We start from the raw sequence: 26,581 nt of genomic DNA, 5'->3' as shown, positions 1-26,581 counted from the left end.
TACATGTAAGACCACCTCCTTTACCATGCCCACGACTCCCACGGCCTCGATTCCCGAATCCTTGAGTACGGGAATTAGAAAAATCTGAATTGGCTGCAAGAGCCATCTGATCTGTATCTAGAGCAGAGATAGTGACATGAGACTGAGTCTGTGAGGGAATGACACGGCGACGATGCTCATCACTATTAATAGTCGCAAATGTCTCAAATAATGAAGGTAGAAGAGTGGTATTAAGGATTTGGGTCCGTAGTGCCTCAAACTCAGGGCGTAAACCCATGAGGAACCGATATGTCTGATGTCGAGCAATCCTCTTGACCACATACCCAGTTGCCTCTGCAGATAACTCAGCCATAGACTCATAGTATGAGAGCTCCTTCCAACGGGACTGGAGGAATCCAAAATAATCTACAACATTCTGATGTCCTTGGGTAGCTTAAGCAATATCCCGGTACAGTTCATAAATCCTTGCGTCATTGCGAGCATGTGCATATGTCTGAGTGAGAGCTACCCACAAAGAAGAAACAGTCTCATGATACATAAACATAGTGTAGATGCGTTGCTCTATGGAATTGAATAACCAACCAAGAATAATGCAATTATCAATTTCCCATTGTTCAAATTTAGGATCAGCGGGGGGTGGTTTAGGAATACTGCCTAACAACCAACCAGATTTCCCTCTACTACCCAAATAAAGGCATACAGACCGAGACCAACTCTGAAAATTACGACCATCTAATGGGGCATTGGTGATGCGTTGGACGGAGAAATTAGTCCCAAGAGTGGTGGTAGAGTCCTTAGTCTCGTGAGTCGTAGTCATTGCAAACAAGTAGTACTGTATTTGGATTGAAGGGAGGTTTCCCATAGTAGTATTGTTTAAGACTAAAGAATCCTACTAATAGTTGTTTGCAACCTAGAAACATCCCCTACTGCTGTTGTGGGGGTGATCTAATCAAAGAAACAACTCCAAAGAATCCTACTAATTGTTGTAGGGGCTGATTATCAATTACCCAACAGCTGTGTGCTGTTGTCGAAGAGCAGATCAGGTCCTGTAGGGCTGATCGAGGTGTACCCAATAGTGGACTGCTGCTGTATGGTGCAATAGAACTGATCGTAGGTGCTATAAGGTGTTGTTGGACAGATCGTAAAAAAGATATAGGCTTGAGGAGGTCTACTGCTGCTGTCGCAAGGCACTCGAGAGAGTGTAGGTGGAATCGCAACACAGGTAAGCACCTGTTGTAAGAACAGGGACCTGTAGAAACCTTTTGTTGTTGTCGCAGATCACTATAGGACTGATAGACCTGATCGCAGATGAGATTCAACCACTCTAGAGCATGTAGGTTAAATCGCAACACCTGTATGAACCTATTGTTGCTGTCGCAGGTCACTGAAGATCATCTAGATCTGATCTTAGGTGGGAGACAGACCTGTATGAACCTACTGTTGCTATCGCACAGCACTTTAGGGCTTGTAGGTCTGATCGCAAATGAGATTCAGACCTACTGCTACTGTCACAAGGTATTAAAAAAGCCTAAAGGCTGATCGCAGGTCAGATTTTGATCTGTTGAAGAGATGTGTGGGCTGACTGCCGAAAGAAACCCTAACGTAGGGTACAAAAAAAAATATTAATCACAGTGCAAATCTCTATTGCAGCATGTGAAGGGTTACTAAAGTCTCTATCGCAACATGCGATTGAGAAGACAAGAATCAGAAAAAAAGAAACCCCCGAAGGGGAGAAAATCCAGATGAAACTGAGTGAAGTAAGTAGGGAGGAGGAGGAACAGAGTTAGGTTTTTTCTTTTTGGCTCTGATACCAAGAAGAATTTTAGAAGAGAAAATATCAAGTCTCATAAAGAGAGCTTGAAATATATTTATAACCCATAAGAAGGAAATGGACATGAATGCCCTTACACAGAAAGCATAACAGAAATAAATTTATATAAATCAAACTAGAACTAAGTATCTATTCTAATATTTCCAATACCATTTATGGTTTTTTCATGATGAGCATTAATGTATTACCATCCATTGGATTAGGGGACCATGACATCATTGTTTTCCAATCGAATAACTCCGCTTGGAGTAGTCCCAATATGAATATATTGAGCTGAAGTGATCACAGCTACTTTGATCTCTAATGACCTTTCATATATAATTCAATTAAGAAAATGAAGGTGGCCTCCATGTATGCAACAAATGTGAAGAACACAAATCTCCTATTATGCGATTAAGTTTCTATATCTCCTTCACATATCTTCTAAGTCTCTCGGCTCTCTAGTCATCTCTCCAAGAAGATATGGCAAACCCAAAGCTCATCGCCATTATCTCGTTGCTTCTATTCTCATTGGCCATTTATTGCTTCCATGAACGTTGTCAAAGTAGCCTCAAACAAAACATCAGAGGAGACGAAGGTTGCTGCTGTAGTGGAAGGCGTGTTTTAACTGGGGCCAAGCCCATCCCGTCTGCCAAAGTGAGTGTCATTTGCAAAGACCACAAGGATCGAGCGAACTTCTACAAGGTATTTGCAACCGATGCTAATGGGTACTTCTATGGCCAACTTGAAGGCTTCAAGATGGACCATTATCTCTTCGACCATGCCCTCCATTCCTATGGTGTGCATCTGGTTTCCTCTCCCCTTCGAAACTGCAACCACCTCTCCAATGTTAATTATGAAATGGGTCCCCTCTTCTCCATCCCTGTGGTGTGCATCTGGTTTCCTCTCCCTTTCTGACTTGTCTGCCTTCTATTGATGGTCATCTCAACCATCAAGAAATTTTACTTCATTAATAAATTTGATATCTTCAAAAAAAAAAAAGTGTCGAGGAAAGTATTGTATCATCACTTCATCAGTTTGGAAACCCAGGAAGGCATCTCAAATATAACCCAAGATGAATAGGGATTTGTCTAAACCTCCCTTCAAATAACACATTATTTCTCATTCTAAATCTTAATCTCAAAATTGAAACAAAATCACATTGATATTTATTAAATAATCCTAAGAAACTGTAGCTCAATACATTCATGGAATTATGGGTTTGATCCCACAGCTTATGACAAAAGAGACCCTTAGCTTTTCAAAGCTAAATGGATACTCATAGACCCTTTAGTCCTTGAAACTGAGCAAGAACTCCAGAAGCCCAGCATCTTAACCTCTCTTTACTGTAAATCTGATTAAATTCTGCCTCCCACTTTGTGATCACACCTTCCACAAGTCTTCAGTTTGCCATGATGCACAAACTAATAATAAAGTTTCAACATAGAAAAGAGGACTACTCAAATAATCAGATGGTTCAAACAAATCACATTCGCTTTCAAATTTGAGGGTAAAAAAAGCATATTGATCACAGGAAAGAAGAGATAGGAATGATCCCCAACCAAGTTAGGTCTCCTGTTTCAAAGAAACAATGGTACCACAAAACAAGAAAAAGCATATTGTTCTCATACCTTATTGAATGAGAATATCATTTACTCAGACGCAAATGACCTATTAAAAAGAAAAATATGGATAATTCATTTAGACACAAAATAATTCATACAAGCATAAATGCAGAATCACCACTTCTGACAAAAAACTCTCTCACCTCTGATAAAATAACTTGCAACCAACAACTTTCAGAAGTAAAATTCCAAGTGACTCTTCCATTGATTTTGTTGATATAATGGTATGTTATATTTTTTGCGACATTTTTTGTTAAAATATTATGATGCATTAGTGGTAGTGACAACTAATGGCTTCATGGATTTCTTGTCAAGCACGGAATAATTCAAGAATTTCACATAAGTAGCTAAGTCTATAGAAAATAAATATTCAATTTCAGAAATTGTCTATGAAGAATCAAGGCATCGGTGACACAATAACAAACATTATGGTTCACATATATAAGGCTGATTATGCTTACAAAAATTATTATCAGAGGGTAATTCCATGAAGAAAGAACACATTTCCTCTATATATAAGAGTCCTGTCCTCGGTCCCGACACACCATAGATGGCCTTGCAACTCAAGAACCCCTTTCATCTCCGCTACTTCCCAAACAAACTTAAATAGCCCAAGAGCCTTGTCCAACTGTTTCACCCCAACCCATACCATCTTCTCATCATCCGATGTCAGTATTTTTCCAATACACAAGCAAAACTTATCCCTACCACCGCCCTCATAAACACCTCCACGAATTTCTACTTCGAGATCTCTAACACTCCCATGGAAATAATACAACAACAGTGTGAATAGGCATTGAGATGAATGACCGAGGGTCTTCGATAGCTTCTTTTGTACTAGGCTCTCTTGATGACGAATCTCCTTGTACCCAATGTCTCTATCCACCAAGACATCCTTGATCTGATACAACCCTTCTTTCATCACCTCAAGCTTGGACATGTGGTATAATAGCCTCTTCTCACTTCTCAAGCATTTCACGAGGTCATTGAACATTTCAAGAAGATCTCCCCATTGGCGGGACGGTGGAGAATCGGATTTTTTTGTTGGTGTAAGTCGCATCCATGACCCTGAGTCAGGGTTGGAGGAAATGTCCATGTCCGATAAGAAACGAATGCAGCTTGAAACTATTTGTTCACTCATCCGAGCCCCTCTTGTTAAGGATTGACGATTCAAGAACTCCATCTCAGATTTCAAGCTATTCAGTATCTCTTCGAGCGTACCAGTCCATATACGGTGTTGCGTCACTTGTTGGCATATTGTGAGACGCACCGACTTCCTCTGTTGTGTCGAAACATTTAGGAAGTTGCACACCTTGGTGAGTGAGTTCAACGTCATGGGTTCTCTTTGGTTTGGTCTACTGAAGCAAGTTTTCAGTACGGACCTCATGGAAGGGGACAAGACTTCTGCCTTTTTCTTCAATGCTTGTTGCATTGAAAAAGGCCCAAGAAATTTCCTGGTGAGAGATTTAAACGTCTGAATTTTTTCTTCAATTTGGTCATCGATAATGGTCAAATTGTCTTCAATGTTGACTACTTTCCCATCAATCAAATCCACATTTTTCAAAATGTGGGTCATTTTTGTAAGCTTTGCAAATGTTGTCTCATACCACTCAAAGGAAGGAAGCTCTTCATAGGGTTCTTCTAACTTATGGTAGAACACCACATTCAAATGCCGAGGTCTACTTTGTGTTGCTTTAAGATACTTTGGGCCATAGAGAAGTTTCATTGCACGCCTGTGGTACATAATTATAGAACAAACTAACATAAGTGGTTTCTTTAACTTAAGTATGTGGTTCACAAAATTGGCACATATCGTCTAATTTTGATCAACTCTCACACTCTGATTCCGCTAATTCGACTTCATGGTCTTCCCTGACACAAAATCCAACAAATACACCAAAAATACCTTGGTGTTAGTGGTGCAAAAAGTTAAATTCATATCTCTTTGGTGTGGTAACATATCCATGACAGTCCATTCCGTGACGGTTTTCACTCTGGTACCATTCTTTTCATGGCCCCAAGCCGTACCCTCCACTTAATGCCCACTTTGTGGCGGCCTCGCTATCCTTTTTATTAGGATCCCAAGTAGCCCTTTCCCCAAGTCACTCCTTCCAAGGTTTCTCGATACGTGATATTTGCCTAATTCCAAGTGATCCAACCAACTAATATGCCAAAAATACCTAGGTGGTAGTGATGTGGAAAATTACACAATATCTCTTTTGGGGTCGAGATATTCCCCTGAAAGTAAACTAACAAACACGAAAAATCACAAATTTCTTAGTCCCATAATTATAATTCATTTAGACATTAATACATACATGTTATGTGCGTATCTTTGTATGGGTATTGTTACTAAAGCAATTCACTCCATGAAAACCTCACCTAAGAGAAGAACTACTGCTCACTTAGCTTTCAGAAGAGAGAGAGAGAGAGAAGAAGAAGAAGAAGCCAAGTTAACGGTTGTAACAGCCACTTGGCTTTCAGGAGAGAGAGAGAGAGAGACTTCAAGCGAACACAGGACTATAGGAGTGATAAATGGTATTTGCTGCAAAGCTTGGCGTGTCTCGCTTTGCTTTGATTAGTCAGCAGAATCTCGTGTCATTTTTTACGCAATTCAGACATACCCCTTGGCCATGGCCTTCTTTGAGAGACTAATATCAATGACAAAGACAACATTTTTGTGAAGTGAAGACCATGGATTTCAGGGAAGTAAAAAAAAAAAGGAATTTTACTTAGAGATTGATAATTATAGATTAAAGATGAAATGCATGAATCAAAATCTGTTATTAGGTCTATATAGTAGATAAGATCATTTTATAAATTATTGAAATTGATTGTCTAATAACCTTTTGGGTTTTATATGACAGTTTTTCTTAGAATTTAAGAGGTTGTGTATTGAACAGCATCCCAAATTAAATAAAAAAAAAGGTTATAGCCACATCTAATCATCACCCTTTTGAGGATCATGTACTTTAAAGTAAATTGTTATGAGTGTGAGAGAATCTTTAAACGATCTCCAAAACACCATAGAAGAGATGGAGACCTCCAAACCTAATTCAAATTGGTCTTCATTTTGAAGTTACCCCCTCTACATCCCAATGCATGTTACTAAATATAGAGGGGGAGAGAAATTTTGAAGGGCCTCTCTGAATTACTATTCACCTTTTTAAATTTCATTTTTATCCTCTCTTTTCATTTTTCTAAGTAAATGATCACTGTTTTAAAAAAGGAATAGTGATTTAAAGAGGGGGACTGGTTGGAGCTTCAACGTGATTTGAAGGGTAAATCCATCTTAAAATTTTGAAGATGGAAATTTTGAAGACATGAGTTGGAGATTCTCCAAGGGAGTTCTCTTTGAAAATCTTTATTTGAATGGTACTTAGTATGTACGCCACAAGCCTAATTTTTTTACTTTTCTATATTCTCTTGATGGCCATCTCAACTTTTGACATATTTCACTTCATTAATAATTGACTAACGATAAAATGGCACACTGACACATGCAATTGACATGGCAAATGCAGATCTTTTTCCTTGTGCATTCCAAAGAAAAAGATCTATGATTATGTGCACTTGTCACGTCAATTGTATACAGATTGTTTTAGCTCATCCTTTTATCACAACTCTTAATAAATTTTATACCTTTAAAAATAGCCTTAAGAAAAACCATGGACAATGGAGGTATTGTATCATAAATTTGAAAATCCAGGTAAGTATCTCAAATATTAACAAAGACGCGGAGAAGTTTATATCTAAATCTCCCTAAAAACAACTCATTGTTTCTTCATCTCAATCTCAAAATTAAAACAAAATCATGTTGATACACTCATTAAATAACCCTAACAAACTGTAGCTCAATACATTCATGCAATTGTGGGTTTGATCCCAGCTTATGACAAAGAACTCCATTGGCTTTTCAAAGCTAAAATGATGCTCATAGACAAAGATAGGCAAAGACATCAACCCTGTAGTCGTTCAAAATAAGAAAAAATTCCAGAAGCCCTGCATTTTAACTGCAAATCTGACTAAATTTCACCTCCCACTTTGTGATCAAACCTGCATAATTCTTCTGTTTGCCAAGAGGCACAAATCAATAATGAGGTTCAACATACGAGACACGGCTACTCAACCAAGTCATGTCTCCTGTTTCGAAGAAACAATTAGTACCATAAAAAAAGAGAAACAAAGTTGTTCCTTATCATGTTTCTAGAAGTCCAACGGCTTTCCAAACATCTCATTTATATCATCCATGGCCTCCTTTGTAAAAACAGTTGGTTCAAACAAATCAGATTCGCTTCCAAATTTGCTAGATGAAGACAATGAAGCTCTCGGTTGTTGGTTTTCCATGTCATCATCAGGCAATATGGAAAATTGATCGTAGTCTTTCTTCTTATCTACGAATTTTCTATTCTGCTTCACCCTATTTGTCTTCACAAAATCTATGGGCTTCCCAAACATGCTGTTAATGGCCTCCATAGCTTCCTTCAAATTGATCGTGGGGTCTACTAATCCATGGTGGCAAGCGTTTTCCACCTCGGGATCATCTACAATAGCAGAGCCCACAAATCTACAAACAACGGTATCCTCTCTAGGTTTCACGTTTGATGAGCTCGTCATGTCTGGATCATCAGAGCTGTTGGATGCGAGATCATTCGGTCTTGGAAATATAAAAGCATTAACCCTTGGAGCATTTTTATCATCATTTTCATCGCTACAATCATTTTCATCGCTACAATCATTTTCATTGTCATTGTCATCGTCAACAAATATTTGGAAGGATTCTTCAAGAGGCTTGTGTGTTTCAGTCTTGTGTTTCCCCAATAATGCTGGGTTTGGTTCATCACCATTTTCTTTGTTGTGATCAGAAAATCCCAGCCCATTATCCATGCTTTCATCAACAAATACCTCAAATCCATTACTCGCTCTCATATCTACTTTGGCTTGGCTTCGATGTGATTTCCTTCTGTAGACTGTTTCCATCTCTAAAGGTTCCCGAAACATGTTGTTTATTTCATTCATGGCCTCCTTCAAGTTGATGGTGGGATCTACCAAACCATGATGGCAAGCATCCTCTGCTTCAGACTTTCCAACAATGGCAGTATCTACAAACTTCACTACAACCGTCTCATCATTGCAAACTGTGGTTGGTTTGTTTGATTCCATATCAGTGTTCTCTTGCGGTTTCAAGGAACTTCTTCGACCCACAGCTCCCATTACTTCCGTGGTTCCTTTAGGATCATTAACTATTCCAACACCGGAGGAATTTAAAGAAATCCCATGTTGATTAGTAGAAACGTGAGCTTCATAGTCAACTTTATTTTCTGGCATCTCGGGGTTATGGGAAAGAATGCCCCTAGAAGTCATGGATGCTCTTAATTCTTGGCGCTGAAGTGTATCTGCTGATAGTTAGATAATAGTTGACTCAAAAGAAGAAAAAAATCCAACAGACAATAGCAAAAGAGAAACATTACCCTGGTTTTCCTTTTCTTGTATTGTGCCATGCGACGAAGGAACTGCTCAAATGATTTCTGTAACTCTTCAGCAGGCTCTGCAAGACTGGTAAAAAAAACTAGGTGGTGAAGCTCACTCTTTCAAATAGGGACTACTGAAATATATATCTCAATTATATAATCAACTAAACATTGTTAATTTAATAACTCATGAATTTAGCCCCACAGCTATTATTCTTTTATGCATCAAGCTCCTCTTCTACAAAAAGGGGACAGAGTCTATAATCTTAGTGAACCCAATATTTCAGAAGGTGTTTGAGAGAGTCTTAAAAGTTTTCCAGTTCATGCCTAATTGAATGAGAGAGTGCCATTTTCCTGGAAAATGGTTCATTTCTGAAATGGTGGAAGTAGAAGTTCAAAGCAAAATATTTTTCTAAACGGAGTATTTAGACTTCAGAAAGAACAACTTCAAAATGCTTAAGTGGTTTCCCAAAATTTTATCCAACTTTCGGAATATTTCAAGCAAATAAAGAGCGTAAGGCGAAAAGAATTTAAGGTTTATTTGTGCTCAATATAATTTGTACAATTGAAAAGGACAATCAGTATTCTTCAAATCCCATCAGGTCACTAAAATGCATCATTTCTACTTGGTCAATAACAAGAAAAATGATGAAAATAAGAAAGAAAAGTGGGAAGTATAGAGGGTTTTTTATCTATAATCTTTTAATCAGATCCAAGCTTTTTCCCTCTTTTATATGCATATTCAAAAACTTCCAAAGCTACCCCTTTTAACAAGCAAAGATCATGCCTTTTGGCTCACACCATTCGACCAATTGGTCCATTAGCTGCAAAAAGTCAATGTAGGGTTGAGATCCAATAGCTTAATTGAATGGTGCTCAATGCCGTAACTGTGAGTTCGTGAGTTCAATCCGAGCACATCTATAAAAACCAACTTGTAGACAAATTTTCTCATTTGCCTTTCATTTCCACAATACCAAACTACATGACTCCTATCGTCAATCCAACTGGAAGCTTGGAGCAAAGAATTAAATCTCATTTTTGGCACACAACACAAGCTAACACCAGAAACGATAAAAAAAAAATTATAAAAAATATGAACTGCAAGTAACTTGAGTGGCAACTTGTATCAGCCCCCTTTCAAAGAGAAACAACTTGATCATGTTGAACCAACTCATTAGATATTTTCAACACTGCTTGGTAGATTAGCTTTATCAAATGGTTCAAGAGCCAGAGTACTCCCTTTTGTCTACCTAATTGCATAAACCCCCACGACATGTTTTTGAGTACTCAAGCTATTTCAGATAGACCATCACTTATACACTAATGACGTACTAAAGATGAAAGAAACATGGATAACTGCACTTAGTCACCAAATAATTCATACAAGCATAAATGAATAATCACCTCTCCTAACTAGTAACTACATCCCGCCTCTCATAACAAATTTGCAGACAATAACTTTCAGAAGTAGAATTCCATGTGAATCCTCCATTTATATTTCTAATACAACGGTATCTTTATACTTTCGCAACTTCTTCTGTTAAAATTTGAGGAGGCAATAGTAGTAGTAGTACTAGTGATAACCATTGTTTTAAATCTCGTCCGAGACCAAGTCATCTCGGTATCATCCATGAAGGAGATGGATGGACATGGCGTCTCACATATGCAGAATCTCACAAGATAGACAATGTTGACTCAGATGATATTTTGAAAGTCTCTACCGAGTCAATAAAACTCATCTGAGTTAACAATGATTTTAATGAAAATAATTAATTTGTTTTTGAATTTATTATCTAAATAAAATACGATTTTATATTAAAACATCTTCTAATCTACCTTATTTTACAAAAAAAAAATTATAATTATTTTCATATAAATATATGTGGGTGGCGTTCAGAGGCCCTAAAGAGAGCCAAACATTTTTTCAATGTATGGGTTAGAAGTTTTGGAACGGGCTGATTTTTTTGTGAGGATGATCTCTACATGATGAAGAGATCATCCTCACCAAAAATCAGCCCATTCCGAAACTTCTAACCCCATCAAATGTGGTTTACAAAAAACGAACAGTCCAAGGTTCTTTAACTTGTAAAGTAGGGTTAGAAGTTTCGGAATGAGCTGATTTTTGGTGAGGATGATCTCTTCACCATTGAGATCATCTTCACAAAAAATTAGCCTATTCCGAAACTTGTAACCCCTATTTTGAAAAATGTTTGGCACACTGTTTGGCTCTCTTTAGGACCTCCAAACACTTCCCAATATATATATGAATAAATAATTATAAATGAGTTAAATGGTTTATCTCATCCGAGACAACACGGTCTCGTCCATGGACAGGACAAGACATCAAACCAAGATCAGAAACAATGATGATAACTAATAAAGTGGGGTATTCCAGCGTCGTGGATTTTCCTGTAAAACCTTATCAAGCACATAAATTTTCAAGAATTTCCCATAAGTAGCTAAGTATATAGAAAACAAAGATTTAATTTCAGAAATCATCTACGAAGAATTGAGGCATTGGTGATCCAAGAACAAACATTATAGATCACATGTTAAGAAAGTTAAATAAAAAATTAGACACTAATTAAGATAGAGAGAAGTTCAATTCTTACAACAGAAACCTCAAACCAACTTATGCAGCAGTATATTCAATCCAAATGCAATAAAGGAATCTTTTTGAATCGCCATTGCGCCAACAAAATCAGAAGATAACATCTTTGAATGCCTTCTCATGCAAAAATTTATCATTTTTTCCTTGTGAAAAAATGGCAAGCCAAACGGGACCTAGTGATCGAGTTAACGAAGAAGAAGACTTACTTCTGCACCCCCAAATGATACATCTTCTCAGCCTCCTCAAATTTCTTGAGCTTCTCATAGTACAGAGCATAAGCTTGATAAAAAAGGGCTTTCTTTCTTCCTATCCGATTCGTCTCCATTGTTCTTAAAAGAGCCCGTGGATCATCCACAAAATCCATCTACCCCAAAATTAAAAAAATGGAGAAATAAATAACCCAATTGAATTTTACACAAAAGGAAATCAAGAACTCATTAAATAACGAAATTTGTGATGATTTCTTTCAATTACCAATTGAATCCAAACCCGAATATACCGCAAATCATTCCGATAACGCTGATCGGCTTCGAAGGTCCGAGCACATCTCTGAAGGAACCGAGGGAGCTTCTCCTTGAGAAGCTGAGAAGGGAGAGATTCCCTCATCTTTCGAATTCCACTTTTTTTTTTCAAATTAAATCACACAAAGAACAATAATCAAAAGGGGAGAAAATGAAGGTGAGATCGAACCAAAAACGGAGAATTTAGATAAAAAGGAGATTAGGGTTTTGCTTACCGAAGCCATGGAAGAAGAGGGTCATTGCCAGTGTAGTTCTTTATATCTGAAACCAAGGAAGAGAAGAGGTTGTTGTGGAGAGTGTTCGCCATTTTTGAAGGAGAGAGGAGAGAAGAACCAGAGCCGTATAAGGAAGAAAGATGACGCAGAGAGGGATTTTTTTTGAAATTTGAATCGCAATGACCTTTGGAGCCGTGGATAGACCAAGATGCTATTATGACGTATGAGTTAAGAATTGGTATCAATGGATCGAACTTTGGTTCGGATTAATAGTCAAAGGATCCGGTTCCAATCGGTCCTACTTTGACTCAAAATGAAGTAGTGCTAGCCCAGCTAAGCAACTCAGAGGAAACTCCATAATGATATTTCATAATAGGATAATTATGAACCACTATTTTGGATATTCAAGAGGTTTGCACTCCAACCATGTCTTCCAAAATGGTTATCCATAAAATATCCAAAATTTATAATTGAAACAAATTTCAAATGCTATTATCAACATGCAAAATCCAAAATTCAAACCCATCCTCACCAAAATTCAAAATTAAAATAAAATTTCAAATTCCACTTTCAACCGGTAAAATTTTAAATTCAAAATCTATTTCCAAAATTTAAAATCCTTCTATCAATATGATCATTTCCTTTCTCTCATTTTCACCCTATCATACTACATTGTTTCTCTATACTCATTTTCATTTTCTTTTAAATAGCATTATAATGACTCGTTATCCCCTTACATGGTAGGATATATCCTCAATTTTGATGATGGCTCTGATAACGACTTAGATGTGTTAGCAAAGGTGGTCATAGAAGATGGGGAATTGGCTAGTCATCATTGTGGTTTCGTTCTTGACCACATTACCATTCATCGTAGTAGAGTTCAAGATCATGAAAGACTCTATTGCGATTATTTTGTTGAAAATTCTACATCTCCTGACTATCTATTTCGAAGTAGGCTTCAAATGAGTTGTCCTCTATTTTACCAAATTCAAACTGTGGTAGAAGTTAAAGATCCATACTTCGTCCAAAGAATAGTTGTCCTTGGAATTCTCGGTTTGTCTTCCTTTTAGAAGATGACAACGGAATTTAAGATAATTGCTTATGGAGCACCAACATATCATGTGAACAAGTACATACAGATTAAAAAAAGTATTGACATAGAAAATTTGAGAAGGTTTATGAAAGATGTTGATGCAGTGTTTAACGACAAGTATATGAGATCACCAAACACTAATGACATCACTTGACTATTAGTGGTTGGCAAATAATGTGATTCTCTCGTGGATGTTGGGGAATATTAATTGTATGGATTTGGAGTGGAAGAATTGTTCGACAACACGGCAAGAGATGTATTTTGGTTACTTTCATGAACCAACAATAATTTTGGAAGTTGTGGCTTCACAGGATCTTTGGATATGGCATACCTTCTTAAGATTACCTTAATCGCTTAATAACATCAACGTGTTAGATCAATCTTATATATTTGTTGAACTTGCTAAAAGACATGTCCATCTCGTTAACTATACGATTAATGGGGACGACTACATAATGAATATTATCTAGATAAGGACATCCATTCGACATGGTCAACCTTCGTAAAAAAATTTCATATCAACAAGGCTTGAAGAAAAAATATGTTGCTGTAGAGTAAAGGTCAGCGAGTAAAGATGTAGACGGGCATTTGGGATATTCTAAACATGTTTTGCAATTATGCTTGGACCAACGTATTTTTAAGATGAAGAAACATTTGTATATATTATGAAAGTGTGCATAATAATACACAACATAATCATTAAGGATGAAGGAGATACCAGTGACTATGAGTTTGATGCATTTGATCCAAGTTCGTCTATATCATGTTAGATCCCATGTAACGTATGGCCTCATTGACTTTGGTCAAGTTGACCTCCACGATTTTGGTTTCCAAATCACACAAGGATTTTATGATATTATGGAATATCAATATTAATAGAAATTCAATATAATTAGAATTCTATATTCTTTAAAGATTAGTAGGAGACCTTGATGGATAGGAAACTTATTAAAATAATGATTATAGGTCCTCAACCTTCATTTATAAGAAGAGATTAACTACCCATATTGAAACATTGGAAATAAAGAACGTATTGTGACATAAAAAAAGTAATATCTATCCATCACAATCCAGTCGATCCACATAAATAGAATGGAGAATGTAAGTCTAACAATAAAATGATCGATTTCATTGGGGTTCGAAGGCTACAAGGAACGTGGATTGAGGAACACACCTCCAACACATTGAATCAAAGATTATTTTGCGATGGCACAAGGTAAGTAACCATAACCCTGTTTTAATTTAACATGAATGGTATATTTGAGATATGTGTTGATTACTTTCTATTAGGATAATGAAAGTCATGTTAAATATTTGAATGCGTAATTTTTACAACATGTGGTATCAGATATACGATTTTGAATCTCCATATCTTGGCTACTATCCATGAATAAAATATTTCTATAAAATTCTTGTACCAGTTTCTTGATCTCATCGTATGACCATGATTGTTGAATTTTTATGTATGTGTGTGAATTCAATTTTGGTATTTAGGGAATTTCTATTTTAGTATATATGCGATCAGTATTTAGGGAATTTACGTTTTAATATATATGCGATTGATATTTGGGATTTATGTTTTATATATATTTAATTAGTATTTTGTTTTTCTAATTTATTAATGTGTTAGATCGATATCTTGAGTTCTCTAATTTATTAAAATATACGATCAGTAATTGTTGGGATTTCTAATTTTCATATATATATATTGCGGTTTATATATTCAATCGGTATTTGGTTTTTCTAAAATAAACGTGTATATTCAATCAGATTTCTGATTTATTTATACATATTAAATTTCAGTTTTTTCTAATTTTAAATATACATTTAGTTTCAGTTTTTTCCGATTTGTTCATGTATATTGAAATTTCAGATATAATCAATTTAAGAATTTTTCGATTTATACATGCATATTAAATTCCAGATTTTTTATTTATACACATGTATATTACAATTTTAGAATTTCAGTTTGTCCACGTATATTAAAATTTCAAAGTTCGATCTATACATGTATACTCCATCTTAGTTTTCAATTTATCCATGTGTACTGAACTTCAGATTCTTGATTTATTCATGTAGTTTAAATTTCAGATTTTTTAATTCATACATGATGATCAATCACAGATTTTAGGTTCACCCACACACACACACAAATATATAGGGAGCGGTTCGGCAGCCCTTAAGTTTGCCAAGTTTGGTGCCAAACATCTTTTGTAAATCACTTTTGATGGGATTAGAAGTTTTGGAATAGGCTGATTTTTTGTGAGGATGATCTCTATGGTGAAGAGATCATCCTCACAAAATATCAGCTCATTTTGAAACTTCTAACCCTAGTTTACAAGTTGAAGAATCGTGGACCGTCCAATTTTTGTAAATCACTTTTGATGGAGTTAGAAGTTTTGGAATAGGCTGATTTTTGGTGAGGATGATCTCCTCATCATAGAGATCATCCTTACAAAAAATCAGCTCATTCCAAAGCTTCTAACCCATATTTTGAAAAATGTTTAGCACCAAACTTGGCAAACTTTAGGGCTGCTGAACCATCCCCATATATATATACATGCAAATTTGTTATAATTTGAATTTTTCAAGCATTATGAATTTAAATTTTACCTTTTTACTTAAATTTAGAATGTAATATTTTTATTAATACCACCAATTTAGTTTCTTGAAATATGATCAACTACACATTTACTGAAAATTAAATATTTTTTGCTAAAATTTCTATATGAAGATTGTTATAATATCATGCGATGATTGGATTCATGGTAGTAGTATCAATTTGCATTATTCACTCCCCGTGCATATGAGTATTTAGTTGAACTATTTCAGCCTCAATCATAAATTATCTATCATGTTAAGCCAATATTTTCTTTTGTCATTTAGCTATATTACATTCCGATTCTATCTTCTTTAGCATATATTTATCCAAAGTAATTGTTACAGTCATCTTTTGAGCGCCATCTGTGCCTTTTTTTTTTTTTTAGGTGTCTTCCTTGAGACATTTTTTTCCAATGGCTGATCAATATTGGTAGATGATTCACTGTTATTTTCTAAATAATCAAATATGGAGTTGTAGGAAAAGCCAAAAGAGGACTCACGTCGCTACAATTTTTGACGTCATGACATTGATGGTATCAATCTATTTTCATTCATCCCTCAATGTATTCTTACAATGCTCATACTGAAACGATTTTCCCATAATCGACACATACACTTGCTTCATTTCAAGAAGCTAAAAAAAGTATATAAAATCATAAAAATTAAAACTCGAAAAAATAATTGTTGTAATTCAAATAAAATGATCATTACATTGTCTTGCTCAGTTTGTCTACTTTGTTGTCTTCCTTTAATTTGTTTGTGTCGTGCAACAAATTTGCACCACTTTGTATTTTTTTTTATCAACGGTTCATAGGAGAACTTTTAATATGCTTGGTTTCTCCATTCTCCTTAATATAGACATAAATATGGTTCCAAAAGGAACAATGATTTTGTTTATTCCTTGTGATAATATCTTTGCTCGTGTTGATCCATCCAGATAAAAGGACAAAATCCTTGACCTAAGAAAAATTTGTAGCTCATTGTGCTCTTTTCATTGCAGGCTTAGTTTTATCATCATGGTCATAAGACTGTTGAGCGAGATTTTAATAATTTTTTGGTGAATCTTTCACGAAGAGAGACTAGTGAAAGAATTACCAAATTGAAAAACTATCTACACAACAAATTAATAACACATATTATTTGCAATCTTATGGATTTTTTACCATTTATATAAATCAACTAGTCAATGACAATAAATAAATAAAATATCTCCAATTCAAATATCATTGGCATTTAATAATAATAAAAATCTAGAACCCCAAAATTAAATGTAACCCTTACGAAATTGATTTAATCAAATCCCAAAATGGATCAAGTCCACCAATTAAATTGTAACATGACTAACCCACCTACGAACCCAAAACTTCATTTGCCACCCCAATGCAACAAGGGAAACCTAGATAAGGAATTAATAAAAAAATATATTTCGATTTTTTTTACTCTTAGAGGTTCTACAAATTGTGTGGGTATTATTCAATAAATACAAATAAATACCCTTTTTTTAACTTTATGATGGGTTGCTCCCCTTCTAGAGCAATTTCCTCAAAGAAGATCAACTTTTAACAAAATTCCCACTTCGACTAATTGTTCACTTTAATTCATAAAACATGAAGAGCGAGGTCACATGTTTTTCAAAGTGACGATCTCACTGGTTTAAAGTCGTGAGATCGTTGATTTTCTTTCAAAGTAACAATCCAGCCAATAATAAAAGAGTTATCTCGTAGGTTCACAACGAACTCATTGCTTTAATTCAACGAGATCGTCACTTTGAAAAACATGCGATATCAATTTTTATGTTTTGGACATTAGTCAAAATTGTAATTTTGTCATATTCAACTCACAAAATGGTAATTTACCCTTGGTTCCATTAGATAGATTTTGTAGAATAAAAAATCTAAAGAAGGATAAAATGGAAGAACATAGAGTAAATCAACCATGAGTGATGGAGTAAAAATATTACCATGGGTTGGTTTTTACAAATCCTAACTTCTGAAACCCCCAATAAAAAAAATGCTACATGGCCCCACATCATGTAAGTATAGGAGAAATACAAACACTCTGATTCTTTAAGAAATCTAATTTAGGATTTTGGATGTTGAAGAGAATTATAGTGGCAGAACATAAAGTAGATCAACTAAACAAAATTGAAGATTGAAATAAAAAATAGTAGGATTACCATAAAATCGTATTTGGTTTTGGGTTGGGGGATGAGTATTATAGAGAGTCTAACGAAGTGAAAAAATTCGAAGATGCTATCAATATTCTCAAGGATGAAACCCAACAAAAGATCAAGAAGAAAAATCAAATTAGGATTTTTTTTAAAAAAAGATAAGAACATTGTGCAATGGACATAAAGCTACCATACCCCTGTCAAAAACCAAACCAACATTCAAAAATATTTTAGAGCAAAAAAATGGAGTATCCAAACTTGTCTTTCATTTGGGAATTTGAAAGCTTAATTATCCACAGTGGAATAAGAGATGGCGACTATGTTGGAGAACCCTCAGAAAGGTTTGGCATCCAAAACAACAATTGAGATGGGATGACGACTGGGATGGAATACATGTTGGAGCTGCTCTAACTTACTGTAAGATTTGAAAATTAATTCTTTTTCCAAGTTGTAAAAGAAGTTTTTTAACCACCTATACATGTGACATCCAAAAACATGATCGAATGCCACAAGGATATAGATCAAAAAAATTTAACGAACTTTAATAAAAAATATATAAAAAATTACCATTTAATTTAATTTCAAATTTGGCCATTCCATAGTGGCCATCCATTTTCAACACTTTGGATCAAGTAAAAATATTTTTTTCTTTTTTTTTTTTAATTCTAAGGTTTACCATGAAACCTAGAGGGTTGTGGTGTTGTATAGCCAATGTTGTAATCCATCTATGGGTCCAACAAGTCTCAATAAGTATTGTTTGACCCATAAAGATAAGTACATTGGCAATCCCAAACTACAACCCTGTAGATTTCATGGTATAAATCATAATAATAATAATAAGCTTTAAAAATGGATGACTATCAAAATAGCTAAATTTAAATGGTAAAAATTCTATTTTTAATTTTTTTTTTAAATTTATAATCTGCATCTCCGTGGCATCCAATTATATTTTTGGATGAATAAGGTGGTCCAAAAAGGAAAACTTTCCTTGTCAACTTAATAAGGAAAATGTTCTTCCATTAGAATTTTGGAGAAATCTCTCCCTTAAATTTATAGATTTAATGTATTTTTATTAACTCGCTAGTCCTCAACTTGATTTAACTAGATAAACACTAAGTTGAGTCAAGATTTTGAGTTTTAAAAGAATGGATTTTAATTTTAGAGATATGCCTATCGATTAGCAGTGCAAGTAGAAAATATGCTTAAAAGAAAGAACAATTGACCATACTTCAACCGTACTCCACAATCAATCGCAAGAAGTCATTCAATTGGTCGAGGACAACCACCAAATCGTTTTACTCCTCCTAAGGTGGTCCTAAAAGAACTTGATAGAAGAACTATTAATGTAGTTCCTCATGTTACTCAAAGTGGACGTCAAACCGGGAACTCCAATCCTTATGCTCGACCGGCTCTTTTCAATTGCTATCATTGTGAAGAGCCCGAACATAAATCCAATAAATGTCCACTAAGAAAGAATGTGAATTACACAACACTAGAAAATGAAGCATATGCTCATGAAGATGACCATTTCTTTGAAAAACAAGTACATAACGAGGAAGGAGTTGACGAGGAACAAAAGTTTATCACAAAAGTTGTAGATGCTCAAACGTTGGTTATCCGATGTATTCTAACAGTGCCTTGAACCCTTGCTCGTGAAGATTGGTTGTGAACCAATGTTTTCAAACATGTTATTTTACCGACAGAAAGACATGCAATGTGATTATTAATGATGGTAGCTGTGAGAATATTGTTTCAGAAGAGATGGAGGATAAGCACTAACTACACAGAAAAACATTCAAAACCATACTAGATTGGATGGTTTCAGAAGGGGAATGAAGTACCGATAACTAAGTGATGTCTTATTCACTTTTCCATTCGTGCCTATGAAGACAAGATTTGGTGAGATATAGTTCCCATGCATATGGGCCACTTGTTGTTGGGACGACCGTGGTGATTCAATCAACACACCATACATGATGGGTACGAAAATACCTAGACCTTCACACTTCATAGGAAAAAAAAATCATACTTGTATCACTTAAAGAGAAATTGATACCGGAAGTCAAGTTAATATAATGATCTATGTAGACATGAGAATGTTCATCCTTAAACCTCAATGTTACGTTGTTTGTAGTCGCCACCTTTCTTTTTTGGAAATGGGTGTGAATGGGCACCCGAATCAATTTTTTGAAAATCATTTTTTCATGGCATTGTAGTAACTTTTATTAATGGAAAATGTATGGTTTACCTAAGATCTAGGGAAGGGGATTCGATTAGAGAATGGGAAAGGTGTTAGGTACCCCATTTTCTCCACCTAAGGTTATTTTTTAAATTTGACCATTTTTAAAAAGATAACATAACAACAAAAATGCATGAGATACATGAAGTGGGTGTGTGCATATGGTGAGTTTATACCTCTATGAAAGAGGATTTAATGTCAGTGTGGACATGAGGAATATCCTATAGAAGAAGATATCCCATATAGTCATCATATTTTACATGGGTAGAAATGTTGGTTTAAGATTTTAGAGAAGTTCCATGGATGGAATTCCCTTAGATCCATAATCTTGATGCATGCATGTTTGGTTAGAAACTTAGTGTTTCAACCCTATCGAGAGAGTCACACTTTTCTTGATCATAGTCAAACATATGTAGTGTGTATACGTAGTGTACATATGATGCATGAGAGAAAATGGGTTAAAAAGGACTTCAACCTCTATCCTTTTGACAAAATCACCTCAAGTATTTCATGCGAAAGGTTGAGGTTCAATCTACTCGGGATGAAGGAGGGTTCTCCATTACATTTTAAAGACTTCTAAAAAAAGAAAAAAAATGGATAGAAGATGCAAGAGTTAAAATAAAATAAAACAAAAAAAAGATCTAACCTACACCCACCTTGTCCCTTTGGAAGTGTTGAATGAACTTGAACTTTGAGAGAAGAACTTAAGAGTTGAATGGTGTAGTAGAGGGTTAAGGAGTTGAAGGTTGAGAGATGAAAGAGTGAGTAAGGATTTTGATAAAATTTTAGATTGAGAAATGGGGACTTGAGAGTATAAATTATTCATAGAAAATGAGGGTATTTATAGAATTTTTGAAGAACTTTTGAGGATAAAGTAGTCCAACCCTAAAAATAAAGAGAATGGACATGAGGTTTAAGTTATTTTTTTTTTAATTTTTCATTTGTGTGAGGGTAAAGATGACATTTGTGAAGAAATCCTAAAAATATTATTTGATATTTGATTTTTGGTAAATAGATGTAAGAGAACAAAAAATACTTTTGGGAGGATGAATAGGAAAGTGACATGTGTAAATGTGGAATGGTAGGTGAAAAGTAGACATTGGTTCATTTGTAAATAACTTATAAAGCAAGGGTGAAAGTATATTTTTGAAATGGACCAATGGAAGAATAAAAGTACTTTTAGGAGGGTGAGTAGGAGAATGACATGTGTAAAGGTAAAGTGGTAGGTGAAAAGTAGATCTTGGTTCATTTGTAAATAACTCATAAAACAATGGTGGAAGTATATTTTTGAAATGGACTAATGAGATAACTCCATGTATGTACTTGAAGACTCTCACCTTTTGAGGGTATGATTGGAAGTTCTTTCAACTTCATGAATTATTAATAAAGATCCAATAACCCTTTTGGTTTGACCAACCTTTTTAGAAAGGGCATTCTTGAATTTCACAAGGGGGAGTTGACTCTTCAATTTGATAATGCATTAGGTATTGGGTGCTTATGAGAGATCAACATGTGTCATCTTTTAAGGGGGTGTGAGAGAATGAGTTTAGAATGAACTTGGTATTGGGCTTAGGGGATAGACTTGGGCTATGGATTATGGGTATTATGGCTAAGGATTTAGTTTATGGACAATAGGTTTGGACCTTGGGTTAAGGTGTGGGTAATGGATCGGTTAATAGAGAATGGATATGAATCCGGATTGAATCATAGAGGTGTTATGAAATTAGATTGGGTTAGGGACAAGGTTGATGATGCAAAATTATGTGACATGATGCATGTATGCATGAAAATGTTGCTAAATAGCAATGCGGGTCCATTCAAAAACTTGACTTCTAAATCGAAATCAATTCGAAGAAATTTGGATTTTTCTAATAAGTTCGTGCAAATTGGGGTGTCTACAATCTAACTTGCTTACTTTGAGTGAGTTTGAAAATACAACACATGATGACGGGAGGATTTTTGTTCTAGTTGGGAAAGACTCGACACCACTGACATCTGTTCCTAAATAACTAGAGGCTATGATGAAGGATTTCAATGACATAATGCCAAAAGATTTACCACCAAGCTTACCTCCAATGCGGGACATTCAACTCCATATTGACCGGATCAAGCCTTCCAAATCAAGCAGTTTACAAGATAAGTCTAAAAGAACATGATGAGTTACAATACCAAGTATCTGAACTTATATAAAAGGACTTAATTCAGGAAAGCATGAATCCATGTGCATTGATAGTAGGACTATCAACAAAATCACAGTAAAATATCAATTTTCAATTCCACGTCTAGATAGACATGTTGTTGGGAGCAAGCATTTTTTCTAAGATTGATCTTCGGAGTGGTTATCACCAAATTAGAATTTGACCAGGAGATAAATGGAAGACTGCGTTAAAAAATCATGAAAGTTTGTTCGAATGACTAGTGATGTCGTTTGGCCTCACCAATGCACCAAGCAAGTTCATGTGCATGATGAATCATGTGTTGTGACCCTTCATTGGCAAGTTTATTATAGTGCATTTGACGGTATCCTTATTTACAGTCAAAATTTAGAAGATCACTAAGATCATTTGCACCAGGTGCTCTTGGCATTATAATTAGAAAAATTATTTATCAACTTGAAGAAGTGCACATTCATGACAGATAATTTACAATTTTTGGGTTGTGTGATATCGACAGAGGGTATCCAAGTTAATCCTAAGAAGGTAAAAGCTATCATTGAGTGGCCAATGCCTAAAAACATTGGTGAAGTCTGAAGCTTTAATGGACTTGCCATGTTTTATAGGTGTTTCATTAAAAGTTCCAATTCCTTGGTGGCCCCTATAACAAATTTCTTAAAGAAAGGAATATTTGTTTGGATATTGGAAGCTCAAAAAAGTTTTGATCATGTTAAAGAAAAGATGAGTTCAGCACGAGTGCTCGCTACACCAAACTTCGATAAAATATTTGAAGTTGAGTGTGATGCTTCACATATTGGAGTTGGCACCGTACTTAGCTAATAAGGAATACCAATTGTTTTTTTAACGACAAGTTGAATGATACTCGGAAATGGTACTCGACATATGATGTCAAATTTTATGCAATCATTCAGGCACTTCGATATTGGTGATATTACTTAATTCAATGGGAATTTATACCTTACTCGGATCATGAGTCTTTGAAATTCATTAATGGCCAACACAAAGTCAATAAGCGACAAGCCAAATGGGTTTCTTTCTTACAATAATATACTTTTCTATTGCACTATAAAACGGGGAGTCAAAATCGTGTGGCCGATGCATTGAGTAAAAAACTGTCATGTTAGGGACAATGCGAGTAGAAGTTATTGGATTTGATGTATTCAAAGATCTCTATGCAAAAGATGATTTTTTTCAAGGTACATTAGGAAGATGCAAAGCAAGGGAGAAGTACAAAATATACTTTACAGTCGGGATTTTTTTTTAAAAAAATTGGTTATGTATTCATGAAAGTTCTTTACGTCATGCCATCATCACCGAACTACATACAGGAGGTTTAGCTGGGCATTTCGGTTGTGATAAGACCTTAGCATTTTTCGAGGACAAATATTATTGGCCAAGGCTTCACCAAGATGTTTTATGATTCGTTGAAAGGTATCAGATATGTCAAATTTCCAAGAGACATGGACAAAATACGAGATTGTATACACCTTTACCAGTTCCAAAAGTCCCATGGGTAGATGTCAACATGGATTTTGTACTTAGTTAACCTCGTATACAATATAGAGTTGACTCAATTATGATGGTAGTTGATCGATTCTCTAAAATGACCCACTTTGTGGCTTGTAAAAGGGTCATGGATGCAAGTCATGTTGCTTATCTATACTTTGAGGATATTGTGTGACTTCATGGTGTCCCAAAGACAATCACTTCAGATTGAAACACAAAATTTATGAGTTGTTTTTGGCAAACTTTATGGGCAAAACTAGGGACTTAGTTGCAGTTCTCTAGTGTGTATCACCCACAAACATAGGTAACCAATCGAAGCCTAGGCAATCTTTTGAGAAGCCTTGCAGGTGATCATATGAAATAACGTGATCTTTTTTTACCTCAAGTCGAATTTGCTTACAATAGTTCAATTAATCGATTTACGGGCAAATCACCTTTTGAGACTGTGTATGGTCAAATACTAAATAATGTTCTTGATTTGGTTCTACTACTAACTACTAAATGGATGAACGGATATGCAAAGGCCTTTGTCGCAAACATCAAAAAGATCCATATTGAAGTTCGAAAAATGTTAGAGAAAAAAATATAGAATATAAGGTAGCTACAAACATACATCAAAGACAAAATATATTCCAAGGTGATTTGGTCATGGTTTATTGGCGTAAAGAGAGATTTTCAATGGGAACATACAACGAGTTGAAATATAAGAAGATTAGACGATACAAAATTCTTTAAAAAATTAATCATAATTCTATCATATCGAACTTCCTGAAGGATTTTACATTTCACCAGTATTCAATATCTTGGATTTATATACTTATCATGGTGAAGATGATGAAATAGAAGATTAGCGATGCACAAATTCGTCAAGGGTCGAATTCTCTTTAAGTGGGGGAGAATGATGTGGTTACCAACAGAAACATTACCAATAGGTTAATTTTAAGAGTCTTTATAGAGTAGGTGGATTTCTTTCAATAAGAGGAATTGTGTTTGGTTTGCAAGTTCGTGCAAAAGTCTGTTGGTTTAAAAAGTCTTTAGTATTTTATTTAAATTGTAGCCTTTTTTTTTAAGTATGAATTCTTGTCTTATTAGGGATATATATTCCTAATAGCATAAATAAAGGTCGTGTGGGTCATTGTAGGGGATTTTAATTTTAACAAAGAAATAGAGTTTTGAGTATTTTTTTTACAGAAGGTAATAACCTTTTGTATCTATATTGGGCCAGGCCTACAACATGGGACTTTTTCTTTTTTGGCTTTCTACTTAAATTATCTTCTTGTTCTATATCTCTTTGGACTATTATTGGTTTTTAGATTTTGTGGCTACATCAAAACTTAAGAAAAATTTACAAAATTTTCTATTATTACATAAGTTGTTTCTCTGAAAAGCTAAAACCCTAGAGAAAATCCTAGCCTTCAAATACCTCCCGACTCACTTTTCGATTAGCTAGAGTCTCCATTAAGGTTCATCATAGGAGAAGAAAATGATCTCCTCGTCGAAAGCTTCAAGGATAAATAAAAAGTTAAGAATTTTGATCACGTCTGAGAGGAAAACTTTGATTCGACACAAACCTGCACGTTCTTCGTGAGTTTTTAGCATTGATATAAGGTAGGGAACTTCTAGATTTTGTTGGTAGTCATAAATTTCAATTTGCATCATAGATTTCATCCAAAATATATTATTTTTGTTAAAAATTAGGAAAAGTGTGATATCTTTACAAAAAGCATGCTCGACTGCGATGTTTAATGATTTAAATATTAATTTATGCTTTAAAAATCATTTTTTATTTTGAATTGGTTGGAAAAAAAGTTAAGTTTTAGAACCAAAACTCACAACTTTATTTTGAAAACCTTCATTTTGGAGAAGGTTCTGTCGGTACCACTGATCGAATTCATCAGTGCCACCGACAAAAGATGTTTTTCCATTGATATAAACTTATTTTTGTCACAAAAATTATTTGGTTTTCAGTTATTTTCTCCAAATAATCTAAAAAGATGATTTTTGACATTTGAACTTGTTTAAAACTCAATTCTTACTCGTTCAAAGCCTATTGAGGATTTTGATGATTTTTTTCGGAAACGAAGTGATTTGAAATGTTGAAAGGTACGATACAATGCCTTATGAAAGAAAGTGTTGACTCTCATTTTGTGCGTGTGTTGGTGAAAGGATATCTAGGGTTAAGTTTTATTTTTTATTATCACGAGGTGGTGGTTGCATGTTTGTTTAAATTTTGTTATAGCGAGGCGATGAGTACTGTGATTTATTTTACAGGTTGGGTTGTTGCATGTTGAAAACTGGATATCCATTCCACACACTTGTATGTTATTTATTTTATTTTATTTTAAAAAATAAAAAGTATTTATATATAATTATTTTAGATCTATTAAAGTGTTTGTGAATGCATAACGAGATAGTCTGTAATATCATATTCGGAGTGACTCACTATCCTAGGATGAACTGTTGCAATGGTAAACTCCTATGTAGTATGAGATGCATAAGGGAGTAGCGTCACAACTGAGATCCAAGATATTCTTCACTATCTTTA

At 34.9% G+C, this 26,581-nt stretch overlaps 3 protein-coding genes across 3 annotated transcripts; all 3 read right to left on the bottom strand.

Annotated features, from left to right (window-relative positions):
* Positions 1-433: 433 nt before the first annotated feature.
* On the bottom strand, positions 434-862 carry LOC147386367 (uncharacterized). Its single transcript, XM_086424536.1, has one exon. It carries the CDS (start codon positions 860-862, stop codon positions 434-436), a length of 429 nt encoding a protein of 142 aa, XP_086280662.1.
* Positions 863-3,789: 2,927 nt separating this feature from the next.
* LOC147386366 (exosome complex exonuclease) lies at positions 3,790-6,197 on the bottom strand. The gene is made up of 2 exons (XM_086424322.1): positions 5,818-6,197; positions 3,790-5,684 (listed from the first exon to the last, which is right to left on the bottom strand). The coding sequence occupies exon 2, from the start codon at positions 5,198-5,200 to the stop codon at positions 3,908-3,910; it is 1,293 nt and encodes a 430-aa protein (XP_086280448.1). The 5' UTR covers positions 5,201-5,684; positions 5,818-6,197; the 3' UTR covers positions 3,790-3,907.
* A 924-nt stretch (positions 6,198-7,121) lies between these two features.
* Positions 7,122-12,460, bottom strand: LOC147386365 (Mad3/BUB1 homology region 1). Its single transcript, XM_086424265.1, has 5 exons — positions 12,254-12,460; positions 11,992-12,136; positions 11,724-11,881; positions 8,907-8,991; positions 7,122-8,820 (listed from the first exon to the last, which is right to left on the bottom strand). Exons 1-5 carry the CDS (start codon positions 12,343-12,345, stop codon positions 7,642-7,644), a joined length of 1,659 nt encoding a protein of 552 aa, XP_086280391.1. The 5' UTR covers positions 12,346-12,460; the 3' UTR covers positions 7,122-7,641.
* Positions 12,461-26,581: the final 14,121 nt, after the last annotated feature.

The sequence above is a fragment of the Akebia trifoliata genome, chromosome 14, assembly GCF_017979445.1.
Source record: "Akebia trifoliata isolate Shusen 1 chromosome 14, ASM1797944v1, whole genome shotgun sequence".
NCBI lineage: Eukaryota > Viridiplantae > Streptophyta > Magnoliopsida > Ranunculales > Lardizabalaceae > Akebia > Akebia trifoliata.
Note: the sequence above shows the minus strand (reverse complement) of the source record. Positions and strands in the feature narration are given on the sequence as shown.